The sequence below is a fragment of the Schistocerca nitens genome, chromosome 4 (assembly GCF_023898315.1).
Source record: "Schistocerca nitens isolate TAMUIC-IGC-003100 chromosome 4, iqSchNite1.1, whole genome shotgun sequence".
Classification (NCBI taxonomy): domain Eukaryota; kingdom Metazoa; phylum Arthropoda; class Insecta; order Orthoptera; family Acrididae; genus Schistocerca; species Schistocerca nitens.
The window spans coordinates 356902180-356917958 of NC_064617.1; the positions used below are offsets into that span (position 1 = coordinate 356902180).

The following is a 15779-nucleotide window of genomic DNA, read 5'->3' on the forward strand; positions in this document are numbered from 1 at the left end:
TGATCATGGAAAGTGGGTGCCCAGAGACAGCCAGCCATATGCAGATGGACTGATGATGATGATGATCATCTTACCACGTACGTGGTTGATGTGGTTTTATCTTTCTTAGGGTTCTGCATATAGCACACTGGGTCACGTTTCAAGACTGTACTTGCCAAAGCTGATTTGTGTCCCTGCAACCACCATGATCTGCCATGAGAGGCCCTCTTGGCAACCAGTTATAAACAATGTCTTTGGAAGTCCTCAGACTGTGTCATCTGCATATTCATGTTTTATTATTATTATTATTATTATTATTATTATTATTTATGCACAGGATTCACAGATGTTTCTTCTCCCACAGTCTTGCTCGTACTGTTGGGACTAGCTCTTGTGAGGCAGCTGCCTAGGATTCTGTTTTTGTTGCTCCAACTAGCCGTTCCGCTTGGTAGATTTCTCATCCCCTCACATAAACTCTTGCACATTTCTGGGAGGAATTCCAACTATAATCTGCCACTACTGAGTGTCTATTATCCTCCTACACCACATGATCCAGAGATCCTTCACAACCACACTTGTATGTTTTGCTTAGTCTTCAGTTTATGCTTCGCAGCTAGCTCGAGCAAGATCTATGTCCAGTTTAACAATGAGTAAGTCTCCTGACGGGCTCCATGTATTTTAATCCCCTGCACTCCTCCATGTTTGGGAAGAAATTGTGAACACATCTAACCATTGTTGCTTTGTCCCAACGATAAAGCCATTCTTGCTGAATCTGAAATTTAATTTCTTATTTAACTGATACATATTATCATATCATTTTCTTCACCCTTTGGAAATCTCTCTCTTCTTAACGAGGTTTGTTCATCTGAAGTACTCTGTGGAGAGAGAGTTAAAATCTTCCATGGCCCACTCATTCCACTGGTAACTGATTATTTAGATTTCTTGAGGGCCGTTCTGTTTCCATTACATACACACACGTTATCTTACATTGCACACCTGCAAAAACTTTAATCATTCTTGATGCAGACAGTGCCGCAGAGGTTGCCCATCAACACTATTTTACCTTTAACAACCATTCAACCTATTGGCACAGATCTCACCTTAAGGAGGTTACTGGAGTATACCTAGAGATTACAGTTACAGAGGACTGGTGGCACTCACTAGCCCACAGGTTACAAACCCTGGGTTCCTTTAGATGTTTGCCTTTTGGCAAACTCAGTAGACATATGTTGCATATCTAATCCCATGTATCTGGTGAGCATTACCACCCAGTTTTATGTGTGTCTCAAGGATAAGGGTGTGACACGCCAATGATATCTGCTTGTATGAATCCAATGATACATCCACAACTCCAGGATCAGAGCAATGGTGAATTAGAGTGAGCACAATCAATTTTGGAAATGTCTGAAGTTTATATGACCTTTTTCTTGCACAAAATTTTCAGTGTCTGGTGATCACACAAGTCAGTTAAACATGGGCTAGTATTTGGATTGGATGGACCAAACTTTAATTCTAATGTGAGCATTACAGATAGTGAACAAACTCTTAATTTTTCAGTGCTGTAGCACGATATTATTCCTGAACATTCTAAATGTATATTGTAACAATACCAAGATCCAGTTGTACTAACAATAATTACAATGCTGTAATAGTGTAGGTACAATAGACAATACAGAAATACAGAAAGTTACATTAATATATGAAGACAGCTAAACTGATTTGTTGACATGTGTTTTTGAAGCACAAGTGGTTCATGGTTTGCTTACACTCCTATGAAATAAGAAAATCATGACTCAACTTGTTGAACAAGTACTGGCTAAGACTCTCACAACATCCACATAATTTTAATTATATCCATTCCCTTCTAAATGGATAATTGTAACTAACTACTCATAAAAATAAAAATGGTTGTAACTTACTTGCTGTGAAACCAACCCATCTTGCATATGGTACAACGTTCCTGTCCCAGTGAGATGATATTAAGAGAATTATAGTAGTTGTGATACATATACATCCAACAAAGATGCAGACAAGTGCAAGTAGCCATTCAGGTTGCAGATCTGGTGTGAAACAGGTAGGCTGTCTGTTGTACAGTGTCATACATGTCCACATGAGGCCCAAACGCGTGTCGCCTGGATACAAAAACAAAATAAGTGATAAAATATTCTGTCATTCATGAAATTTACAACCTATCACAGCTATCTCTATCTATAAACTTGCAATTTTCTTGCATGCAAAATGAAAAGGTCTCTATTGTGAAAGCATAAATTTACTTTTTCCTTTATCAACAATCAAATGCACACATATTAATCAACTACAGAGTTATTTTTCCTCTGTTTGCTACAATCAAAACACAATGAATCAAATGCCAAACATGATCTACACTAATGCCAGAATAACATAACACATGCTTGTTACACAATACATGATACATGCTTTACATAACAAAGTTACACTAAATAAGTCATCTCCATATTTCTTTAACAATTATTTTATACAGAGTGATTCAGGGGGAGTGCCACATAATTTGAGAGGTAATTCTACATGTGAAAGTAAACTGCAAAGTCCTATGGACAGGTGTCTGATTTTCAATTATTACAGAACTGGGGGAGGCTGAAGACTACACATAGTCATGAATGATTATGAAAACAAGAGTTAATATTACTTGCCAAAAAGGTGGCGGACAGAATAATGGTAGGACAGATGACTAATCCATCCTATAAGAGGTGTTCAAAAATCTCCCATCAATCTCAATGCACTTGTCAAAGCGTTGGAGGGTGTGTTGCACTGCAAATCAAATATAATCTCAGCAGTCTTTAATACAAGCAACAGCATCGGTGATGTGAGCAACAACTTCTTCACAACTATCCACCTTCATAGAGTATTCATCCCCCTTCAACCAGCCACATAAACAATAGTCTAATGGAGTTAGATCAGGACAGTTAATGGGTCTGCCATGGCCAGTCCACGGTTGAGGAAATATGTTATTCAGATACTGAGATACTTGTCTGGTACAGTGAATTGGTGCTCCTTCATGTTGCAGATACATTTGCTGCCACTGCTCTAATGCAATGTCTTCCAAAAATGTAGGCAGGCTTTCTATCACGAAATGTGCATACACTGCGGCTGTCACGCAATTTGGCAGGAACAAAGACCCTATCAACAGGTCATCAATCATACCAGTCCACACGTTCACTGACAATCTAACCTACAATCTCATTTCCATATTGTTGTGTATGACAACTGTGGGTGTTTATGATACCACTGCATGTAAATGTAGGCTCATCTGTAAATAAAGGGTATTGCACAACATCTCTGTGTACAGTCAACCATTCACAATATTGCTGTCTGGTCATTGAGTATCTGGATGCAGATGTTGCACAGGCTGCATGTGAAATGGGTACAAGACCTCAGAATGTAATGTACACCATTGTGTTTGTAGAATATCGAGCTGACAGCTAATGTGCCCGAAATAACTCGGTACCCTCATAATACTTTCAGTTCAGTTCATGTATATTTTCATTTTCACAAGTTTCACATAAGCATACAAACTCTTGCAAGTCAACTGTGTCGATAACCATTAGATACTATTAAGTTTAATTACAATGTGGTGGGTTTAATAACCACCAGAAATTCAAAGACAGGTCTTGCTTCTAGTAAGTCTAACACCAAGATTAAGTAAGTGTCTCTCGACAAATCTTGTTTCAATTGTCTATAACAATTACAATTATTCAACTACCAAGGAATAACACATAATTACTCCTTGTACTTTCCATACTGGTTCTATCGGCAAACACTTGTCGGCGTCGCTCGTGTGAAGCATTTCCTATCCTCCCAAGACCAACGTCCAACCTGCACACACAGATGTGTTGCGCAGTAAATAGGCTCTCTCTCACACTTATTTTTAAAATATGGCATGTTCGAGGCGGCAGAAGGTCCAGAATTTAAGTGTAAATTCTCGAATCAATACAAACTGTTGCCTTGGTGCAACATCACAATGCTGCCTTCTGTTGGAAAACCCTCACACTTCTTGTACATGGATCAGTCATGTCTCGCCTTTATTCTGTTGACCACAGTGCCTGCACTGCATTGGTAAGTAATATTCACACTTGTCTTCATAATCATTCAAGGATGTGTGTAGTCGTCAAACTTCTCCAGCTCTGTAACAACTGAAAATTGGACACATGTTCATGTTCATAGGACTTTGCAGTTTATTTTCATATGTAGAATCAAACAACAAATTACAAGACATTCCTCCTGAATCACTCTCAATGTGCATACCATCTAAGTGTAATCTCTCCCTGATTAGGTTTCAAAATAATCTGCAGAATCAATGTAAAAGTTGACAGACTAATGCTACACAAATTTCAGTAGAAATGTGGAGCAATTTCTGTAAGCTGAGTAGTTGCTAAACATTTACTACTGACAGGGAGATATCCACTGGGGAGAAACAGACTTTTTGAAATAATCTATATTGTTGCGTAGGTCAGGTTGCCAAGTATCACAGCCTGCAGTCATTCGCCTCTGCAGGAATTCATCTGTGAGTAACCAACAAAAAAGTTCTTGACATGCACTACAGCCTTAAAAATAACAACAGTTTTTTTTAACTGGCACTGTACCCTAGCAGATAAGATGGTATGCTGAAGCTGATGGGTTTCAATCATGCAAGTTCCAACTTTTTTCCATCTGTATCAAAATGACTGGTCTTTATTTTCATTCAATGAATTAGTTTAAATTTTTATTACTTCTAAATTTTTGCACTATCATTTTAATCATTGCATTAATGTTTTCATTTGCTCTCATTTTTTACTTCGTGTCATTCTTTTTCCATTTGGAATCTTTGTCCATGTGACTTTTTTTTTTTTGTTTTTCTTCTCAGATGGGTCAACTAAGAACCACATGAGAATTTCAATTCCTTATTCACTGTTCTGTTCTTTTCTTCCATTACTCTTTCACCTGTTCATTCTGATTTTTCTTCTACTTCAGATCAGTTTTATTCCCTCTCCTACTTCGGAATCCTTCCACATTCGGTACTTTTCTTCCTTAATAATTCTGTCAGTAGTTTCTTCAGATTTTATATTTTTTTCTAAATGTTATTTTATTCCACCTATCCAATTTGATGTTGACTTCTTATCTCACAAATATTTGAAGAGCTTTTTGGTTATTCTACTGTCTTGCATTCAATATAAATGTCCAAAAAACACCAGGCTTCTTTTCCTCATTAATTCTGATATGTTTTCAATAATTTTCAACCTTCCATAGTTTTTTCACTGGCCTAATATTTTCCTATTCTGTCACCTTTCTAATATTTCTAATTGATGTAAATTACAGTTTAATGCTAGACATTCACTTGCATGTAAATGTTCTGGCTTCACTACTCTGATGTAATGTCTTATTTTTGCATTTTGAGCATACATTTCTTGTTGTCTTTTGTTATACCAAATGCCCTTTTCATTCTATGTATCCTTTCCTCTATAGTAGCTATTTCCAAACCATTTTCTTGGATCATCTCCCAAAGACATTAAAAATTTTTAGCTTCTTTAATTTGTCCACAATCTGTTACAAGAAATTTCAGTGCATTTTTAATGTTTGTGAAAAATTTATTTCTGCTGCAGAAATTCTGAAGCCAATCCTACTGGCTATTTCTTCTAAAAGATTAATTTATATTACAGTATATGTCACATTTTCAGAAAATATAGCAAAGTCATCTGCATATGAGAGAGAGTTTATTCCAATATTTTTGTTCCCTCTTTGCACCTTATTGGTGAAGTTTTCCAGTTTTTTCAGTTTTTTCAGTTTTTCATTCCAAATTCTCTATTTCTCCTACAATACAGTCAAGAAAGAACTGGAGACAGACCACCACCTTGCCACACACCTGTGTATTTCACAGGACTGAGATATTGCTCTCATAAATTTCACTTTCAATACAGTGTCTGTATGTGTTTCACAAATTAGATTTGCTAAGTTAAACTTTGCACTAAATTCTCAGTTTATTGTATCTATAGTTTATCAATGGAATCAAAGGCCTTTTTGAAATTGGGAAATATTACTACAAGATCTTTTGAATTCAGTAATCTGTGGTGAATGATCAACTACAAATTACATATTTGTTCAGAACATTATCTGCCCCTTCTAAAACTGCTCTGATATGCACCTAAATGGCTGTCCAGTGTCATTTCTACTCTGTTTAGCAAAATCCTGGAAAACATTTTATATTTAACTGGTAGAAAGGAAATTCCTACACAGTTGTTAACAACTTGTCTATTGCCTTTTATTATGTAGTGGATATATCAAGGCTACCCTCCAGAGAGAGAGAGAGAGAGAGAGAGAGAGAGAGAGAGAGAGAGAGAGAGAGAGAGAGAGAGAGAGAGTTTAATATGGCTTCAGTCTGCCCTTAAATATCTGGTTAAAGTCACAGTTTCTTTCTTTTCCAAAAGTTTCCTCATTATCTGCAAGTTCTGTCTTTTCAAAATATCTTAGTTCTTCTACTTACCATTGCTGTTTTGTTTCTCTGCTGACAAAATTGACCACAGTACTCAATTTTTTCACTATTTCTATTTTTTCCATTTTCTCTCTTAAATGTTCTTAATTTATTTCATTCCATCATATTTTATATTTGATGGACCGAAAATGCTTTCTGCGCAGCTTTTTAAATTTTTTTTACACAATTATGGTCATTTACCATGTTCAATTTTGTTTTGATACTCCTGGACTGATTCTTTTGTTATAATAAGTCTTTGTATATTCTACTTTATTTGTTTTTTTTATTTTATTAGGTGGGAGTTCAACCTCAATATTAGGGAGGTAATGATCAGAATAAAATTTACCATTCCTTATTACTTTCACATTCTTCATTTTCTTAGGACTTTTTATTTTAGAGAAACAGCTACATGATCTAACTAAAATGTTTTTTTATCTATCTGGTGCAATACTTAAATGCAAAAAATACAATTAAAAATAAAAAAAGATAATTAATCTATTTGTCTTTGCCGTTCAGTAGTGTGTATTTTTTGCTACAAGGTGTACATTTTTATGATAATTGTCATTCAAACATTTAAAGCATAAATTCATCTTGCACCATACACATAATAACACAAATGAGGAATTTCAGGGCTCTAATTATTTAGTGGATCACAAGAAATTCTTTTCTATCAATTACTTCACCAGGGTGAATGGTTGCAGAGAGCGATGCCTGGTAGTCTAAACTACACAGCCCTATGGATGGTGCAAAAAGTCAACCCCACCCTTGGGGACGTATCCTTGTGGGTTGCCAGAAGTGCAGGTGGCTGCATTGCATGTCATTAAATACAAGATGTAAAAACTTTCACAGACTGCTACAAATAGGCATACTATATCAAACTGACCAGACCGGCATCATGAGATTGTTTACAACATATTCAGCTGAGACATCATGCATGCACATAATACTGAATAGATGAAAAATGGAGATGGAAACATATCAGTTATGTTTTTCATTAAAATGCAAGACTGGCATTTGGAAGTACTGCATGAGTGTTAACAATTTCAAACTGAAGTTATTCTGAACATTTTCCTACATGGATGATACTCAAACAAACTTACAGTTTTATCTCATTTTACAAGACAGAGAAGTGTTTAGTGAGTTCAACATTGAACTCAGCATCCATTTCATGATACTTTATCCCCAGAATGTGCCTATGCAATGCCATAAGCCGTAAGGTGCTTACTGTGCGTTCCTGCAGCTCTCTGTCTGTTACATCAACTAACATCAGGAAATCGACAAACAGGCTGGCAGCCACACATACATGACAGGTCATTTTTAACCAAACATCCAGCAGCTGCCACAATCCATTTGGCACCAGCCTTGAGCAGCCCATCTATCAGAGTTCACAATCAGCTGTCACTCAAGCTCCACATTGACACTCGGTACACTCAACTGCCCATCAGCTGTTGTTGAAAAAAAAAAAAAAAAAAAAAACAACAACAGCAACAAGACTCAACACCCAGTGATAAAGCACACTGGAACTATCCACTTGTTCTCTACCGTTCGTTACATCATCAATACAATTTTTTTATTTATTTGATCTAATTGCATGAATATTACATGTACGACTATTAAACAAATCGATTATATTCTTATTCAAGCAGAGAATCTTAGAGTTTTATTGTTCACCATGTCAATTCAACGCACCTCTCAACCTGACCCTCTCTGATTTCTTTCAAATTTGGTGCATTCAGTGACCCAGATAAGAGATGGAAAAATACAAATTTTCAGAAGTGTATTACAGCTGTGAAGAAAGTTACAGGTCTAGAAAGTTTGGAATTTGTGCTAAATTTACAAGCGTGTGTCCCAACATAAATGACAGTAATTCTGATTCTAATTCAGTTACAGCAATTAAAATCGTACCATTAGAAAGCTAATGAATAGACCTTTACATTGATACACCACATGGCAGGCCTCTGAGAATTTTCATACTAAGGGTCATTGACCTTGACCCTTGTCCTTGAATATCTCAAAACACCCCATATTCCATTTTTTTGAAAAAAATATATTTAATTGCTCCAGTATGTTACTATAAACATGGTAAATGTCAAGATGGCACAGGAAAGGCATCATGCACAAAAAATTATTTTGTCAACTTAAGTACACCATCAACATGCAGTAAGCAGCTGGGTATCCAGTTTTTTCTGTAACACCAGCCAAAAGCAGTTACTTTTATTCAGAGCAGTTTAATATTTCTAGCTGTGAACAGGCAATGAGAGACACTTCTATTTCAAAGAATCAACATTAGCCTGTTTTAGTGAACAGCCAATTAGAGAGACACTTATTTCAACTAGTCACCATTAGTCCACTGATCTCTATATATTATGCAAATTTTGTTTCATATGTTCTATGGCTGTGGCTTGTTTAACAAAGTGCAGTGTAAATGTATCGTAAAGTAATATTCAGTAAAAAATTGATTTCAGGTCAAAATTGTACTGTTGCAATCTGTTTAGGGAAGAACATCATGCATGAGTGCAGAAGAATTTAAGGAATGTTGAGGAGTGGATGATAAACAAATATCCTAATGTACTGTTAGGCAGAAAAATTTGCATTAAATGTAAAAAAAAATATCGCAAAACCCAACAATCACTGCAAATGTTGCCTCAGTTGTGCAGGTTCTTCCAGAGAAGATTTAAGTGAAGATGAAGTAGCATCAGATCTGGCACTCGATGCTTTAAATAGTAGCCTTCAGTATTTAGGTGAATCTCCTGTGAAGAAAAAGATGCTCCAGAGTGAGAAAAAGTACCCAAAGCAAAAACTGAAAAAAATAGCCTCAGAGTTGGAGCATACTTATGTAGCACAACCAGAAAAAGAAGAGAGTGAAAATGGAGAAAGTGAAATTATCACCCAGCTGAAAGATAAGTTTCACAATTCAGACCATATGTGCAACAAAACACAAATTCTAACTGTATTTCCAAAGAGTTGGAGTATAAGGAAAACTATGAAAGAATTTTCTGCTTCAGATTACACGGTACAGAGAGCAAAACAGTTAGTGGCAGAACATGGTATATTAGCGACACCAAATCCAAAGCCAGGTAAGACATTATGTGAGAAATCTGTTCAGTGTGTGTGTGATTTTTACTGTGATCATGACATGAGCCATATGATTCCACGAAGAATAACTGTGTCTGTGAAAGAAAATGGAATTACAGTACATAAACAATAGCAGCTAGTGTTGCACAATCTTAAGGAACTGTATGCATATTTCAAAAATAAATACCTAGATATAAATAATAGATTCTCCAAATTTTGTGAGTTGCAGCCAAAGCACTATGTTCTTGTCAATGCCAGTGGAACCTATGCTGTTTGAGTGTGTGTCTTGCAACAGAATTTCAAGTTAATGATTGAAGATTGTAAACTTACAGCACTAACAAAGAGTGACAAACACACATTACCATCATACAAGCACTGTGTAGCATTTGTTACATGCAATCCTGCAGTACCAGCATGTTTCTTAGGTTCATGTCCCTATTGTCCAGGTGTGACAAGACTAACTGATTATCTGTATGGTCTGTTTGGTAAGAACTGCATTGACGAAATTGCATATAAGTGTTGGTGAACTACAGGCAGGGTAGTTCTAGAGGCTATAACAAAGTCAACAGACGATTTCATTGAGGTGTTTGCATCAAGGTTGCAACAGCTCCTACCGCACTCATTTATCTCCCAGCAGCAGTCACATTTCTGTAAAATCACTAAAGAAGGTCTCAAAGTAAACGAGTTTCTTATTCTTTGTGACTTTGCAGAAAATTACTCCCTCACCATTCAGGATGAGGTACAAGGATTCCACTGGAATAATTCACAGGCTACAATTCACCCATTTGTAGCTTACTACAGAGACTCAAGCACTAATGAAATACGACATGTATCATACGTGGAAATATCTGCCTGCCTTCAGCATGATACAGTGTGTGTTTATTCTTTCCACACAAATTTCATCAATTTCTTAAAATGTCAGTTTTCAAATCCAAAGCACATTATTACTTTTAGATGGATGTGCAGCCCAATACAAAAACACAAAGAACTTTACAAGTCTGTCCTACCATCAAGAAGATTTTGATGTCGCAGCAGAATGGCTTTTTTTTTTTTTTCTGCTACAGCACATGGTAAAGGACCTTGTGATGGCATAGCAGGGGCTGTAAAAAGTTTAGCAAGACTTGCCAGCCTCAAGTGACCTTACAAAAATCATATTTTGACATCACGACAGTTTTTTGAGTGGTGCAAGGAAAATATTCCTTCATGTGTCTTCCATTATACATCGGTTTCCCATCATGCCTACATGGATTTGTTGCCTGTATGTATGACAGTCATTGGTGGGTAGCATATGTCTTACAAACATGTGAAGAAACAGATGAAGTAAAGGTCAACTTGCATCCACATGGACCATCTCAGCCATTTGTGTTTCCTGCCAAACTGGACACTTACAGCATTAGAAAATGTGACATTATCACAAGAGGGGATCCAGTGACACCAACGGGAAGGACATACTGTCTCTCTGCATCAGATGTGAAAATTAACAACTTAGTTGGAGAATCGTGAGGAGATATCTAATAACTTTTCATTGCCTTTTCATTACAACTGTAACGTAAATAATTCATAATACCACGATAATAACGTAAACCATATTTTTGTACAATATTACTTATGGATTGCACTTATCATAATTTGTGTTTCATATATGTGTGTTCCCTTCTTCATTTCAGTAGTGTACTGATGCTGACAAAATAATTTTTTGTGCATGATGCCTTTCGTGTGCCATCTTGATATTTACCATATTTATAGTAACACGGGAGCAATTAAATATGTTTTTTTTAAAAAAAAAAAAAAAGATTGAAGATGGGGTGTTTTGAGACATTTAAGGTCACAGGTCAATGTCAATGACCCGTATTATGAAAATTCTCAGAAACTCGCCACGTAGCATATCAATGTAAAGGTATACTCGTTAGCTTTCCAAAGGTACCATTTTCATTATTGTAACTGAATTAGAACCAGAATTACAGTCATTTATGTTGTAACAGACACATGTAAATTTCGCACTAATTCCAAACTTTACAGGTGTACAACTTTCTTCACAGTTGTAACACACACCTGCAAATCGGTATTTTCCATCTCTTATGTGGGTCATTGAATGCATCAAATTTTAAAGAAATCTGAGATGGTCAGGTTGAAAATGTTATTTTACTGCATTGAATTGACATTGTTTCTTGGGGAATGTGATTTTGGGGAAAAACTGAAAGGTAATAACTTCACGAGTACAATATCCTCAGTTTGGAAATATGTGTCAAGTTCTGATGCTGAAGCTTTCTGGTGCCCCCCCCCCCCCCAAACACAAAAAAAAAAAAAAAACAACAATCCCGATTTATTATTATTACCTTATTTTTTTTACCAGCAGTTACTACTATCAAGTACTGCATTTCCTGAAAAGGAGAACTTCCACCTTTTTTTCCATCTGAACAGGTTTTCTAAACAACTGAAAATTTTGCCACACATTAAACCAGTTTCTATTGCGACGTTATCACACACTGGTCTCTTACATCAAAAGCTAGCCTTATTTCACACTGAATTTTATTTCTTATGAAAGATGAGTAAGAGAGAGAATTCCAACCAACATGTTGAATGATTCCAAAATGGGGAGGAGGAGGAGGAGATTAGTGTTTAACGTCCCATTGACAACGAGGTCATTAGAGACGGAGTGCAAGCTCGGGTTAGGGAAGGACAGGGAAGGAAATCAGCCGTGCCCTTTCAAGGGAACCATCCCGGCATTTGCCTGAAAGGATTTAGGGAAATCACAGAAAACCTAATTCAGGATGACCGGAGACGGGATTGAACCGTCGTCCTCCCGAATGCGAGTCCAGTGTGTTGAACAATTCCAAAATGTGTGAAGATTCCGAAAACTCTTCACTGAATCAGCACCTACAAAGGTAAGATTTTTTCTTAGCTTGCCTGAACTGATATGGAACCTGCGTGATGTTTTGTCATTCTCCTGAGTTCAACATCTCAGTTGTCATAGGGGGGTGCTGACTCAGTATTTTAGATGTACTGAGGAGAGGGGATAAAGACGTGCATGGGGTATAATTGCTTGTTTATGGCCCTGGAGCCAGTTTTTCAAACAAATTGGAGGAAATGTAAGGGCATAGTGGCATTTTCATGATCAAGGAGTCACCAGCAGGTGTCCTTACTGTGTACAACACTGAAGGAGCTATGTTTTATATAAGTTGCCTGAAGCAAAATGTGTACATCAAAGAACACTGTATAACAGTGGCAAGCCGAATGAGGCAGTGCAGCTGTTAAGGCACAGACCTAATAATCGGAAGGGCGGAATTTGCTCTGTCCAGCCATTCTGATTCAGGTATCCTAAATAATTTACGGCAATAATTTTATTATGACGACAAACTTATAACCCTCTGAGATTTAAGCAAATCAAATGTACTGTTATTGCGTTATTTAAGTAAACCAAATGTACTGTTATCCGATTATCAGTTGAATAATTGTTTACAACGCTATTTACGAGATAGAGACGACCTTTTAACAGGTATCCAGACTAATTTCAGCCACCGAGTACTGTATATACGTAAACTAGCAATTCACTCATTTTGTCTTCTCGCACTATTGTCAATCTTTTCCGAGAGTGCTGGAGACGACCTATAATAGACATGCACTTGATGTAACATCAAATATGAAAAAGTCTACCGGAGTAAACAGATTACTTGTTCACTAAGCAAAGCATTAAAGTATTCGATAATGTTTAACAGACATGCAACACTTCATGCTATTGGCGAACAGTTTACTAATTACAAACGTCGTTAATAAATGTAAAATTTTCACCGCGGTACCTTTCACTGCAGAGTATGACATATCATAACAGCAAATTCTGCACAGGGGTGAGAAATTAATTTATACTAACTTGTACCTCCAACTTCCGTTGTAATCCAATCAGGCATAGCCAAGCTTACTATTGCAAATATATCAGCTGCTAAAAACAAGGTTCCCGAAATGAGTGTCAGCTTATCCATGTTGCTGTCTGTGTAGATCACAGGGGTAATAAATCAAAAGAAAATGAAAATCTGTTTAGCAGGTTCAGTCGAACACACATGTCACAAAAGTTATAATACCCATTCAAGCAACATCTGTCACCTAACTGTCATTCTCAAACATCATGGACGATAAAGCGAGGTTTACATGCGCAAAAAAAGTGTCGCCACAGTTATTGGCATACTGCAGATGCAACGATATTGTATGTGTGAACTCACAGTTTTCAGTGGCGTAACTTAAGCGACGCAACTTTTGTCATGTCACAAAAATTTCAAAGTTGTTTCCTGGTCGCCGTAGTTCGAGTACCTTGTTGCAGCTATCGTGGAGTAATTGCTGTTGTACTCCATTCGATTTCAGTGTGTTTTCGTTTTATTGCTGAAAAAAATCAAAACGTTGATCGGCAATTACACTTTCACAGCTTGTGGAAATGCAAGAATAACAACCTATCTTTAGTTTTCTGTAAGAGTGTGCCTGTATGTGTGTGTGTGTGTGTGTGTGTGTGTGTGTGTGTGTGTGTGTGTGTGCAATATTTGCAAGTCATGCTGCAGGCCTATCTCTTAATCCTGAAAGATTTTTAGATGAATAAATAAATAAACTCAATATGTCACAAAAAACTGTGACATATAAACTTCGTAATTTAGTTTACAAGATTGTAGATTACAAGAGTAAAATAGCCCCCACGTGTGATATGGCAGCTGTTAGACTAAAATTTAGTTATTCTAAATGCCTAGATCAACGAAAACAATAAGATTCTAAAATCTTAGAAGAGTGACATCTCTGCAGATTATACTTATACATGGAAGCTGTTGGTTAGTTTACCAGAGTAGACAGTATTTTCGTCTTTGAGTGTTATTTCTTATGAAAATGTGTTTTTGGCCCTGATTTATCTTTGATTACATAAGATTAGATGTACTTCTCAATTGATCCATAGCGAGGAGGTCCTGTGGGATATGGAAGGTACTAGAAAACAAGAATTCACAATAAGTACTTATAAATTAAGAACAGATATGCTAATGTAGCTTCCACAAATCCCCCATGAAATCGCCGTTGTGGATGTGTAATCAATCAAAAATAGCTTATTTACATTTAAAAGGATATAAAACTCGTCACAAAAAATCAAGTGTTCAACACAGACTGTACACAATATTCACATTATACAATACTATTAACAACATTCTTGCATCAATTGGTTCTGTTAAGAAATTCATCAATGGAGTAGTTGGCCACCAATAAGTTCTTTAGACTCTTTCTCAAACTGAACTTTAATATTAGTTAAACTTTTAATGGGAGCTGGCATGATATTTAAAATTTTTATTGCTGAATAGTGGACACCTTTCTGATCGAAAGTAAGTGACTTTAAATCCTTGTGCAAGTTTTTCTTACTTCTAGTGTTGATTCCATAAACTGACCTGTTGGTTTGAAAAAAAAATACATTTTTAATGAAAATTTCAATAAGGAATAAATATATTGAGAAACAGTACTTAGTATCTTCAGTACCTAAAACAGCCCTCTGCAGAACGTTCTCAAATTGACACCGCATATAATTCGTATTGCACTTGGAAAACTTTAGCTTAGATGAGCTGCTTCAGAAAATAATCCTGTATGACATTATGGAATGAAATTAAGCATAGTATGCTAATCATTTTGTTTCGATATCGCCTATGTCTGACAAAATTTGCATAACAAATAGAGATTTGTTTAGGCGCTTCAGAAGTTCTATAGTATTTTCTTTCTAGTTAAATTTATTATCAAGCGATAGTCCCAAAAATTTAACACTGTCAAATTCTTCTATCTGCTTATTGCCACATTTTCGGTATATACTGACAGAAAGCCTCTTGCAAGTTCTGAACTGCTTATAGTATGTTTTTTTAAGGGTCAGTGACAGAGAACTGGCTTAGAACCATTTATTACTGTCCATCAAAATTTCATTTGCCGACCTTTCTAAAGCTACACTTGATATTCTACTTATTGCACTGTGAAATTGTAGCAATTAAGTTAAAATTCTTGTCTGTTGTATGCTTTATCTTAGCATTGTATGGGTAACCAAATGGAAATTTTGAATTATTTCTTAATTCCCTTGATACAGTATTATGTAAATTAATGTCCAACCAAGAGCATATAAATGTTATATTATTAGGGGATATTAATATCAACATATTACAAGATTCCCAAGAAAGCAAACGCTTCAAAGACTGTATCTATTCTTATGGCGTAAAAGATCTGTTGGGAGACATACCCACTAGAATCA

At 36.2% G+C, this 15779-nt stretch overlaps 1 protein-coding gene across 3 annotated transcripts in view; it reads right to left on the bottom strand.

The window, feature by feature from the left end:
* Nucleotides 1-13697, bottom strand: part of LOC126253243 (uncharacterized protein C16orf52 homolog B) — a 71719-nt gene extending 58022 nt beyond the window's left edge. The window contains exons 1-2 of one of the 3 annotated variants that reach the window (XM_049954433.1): nt 13410-13685; nt 1899-2111 (exon numbers count right to left, since the gene is read on the bottom strand). In XM_049954433.1, coding sequence (XP_049810390.1) covers nt 1899-2111; nt 13410-13512 — 316 coding nt within the window. In that variant the 5' untranslated portion in view covers nt 13513-13685. Of the gene's footprint in view, nt 1-1898; nt 2112-13403 lie in introns of all 3 variants that reach the window. The other 2 variants (XM_049954432.1, XM_049954434.1) reach the window with 2 other exon arrangements.
* Between the last annotated feature and the right edge of the window lie 2082 nt (nt 13698-15779).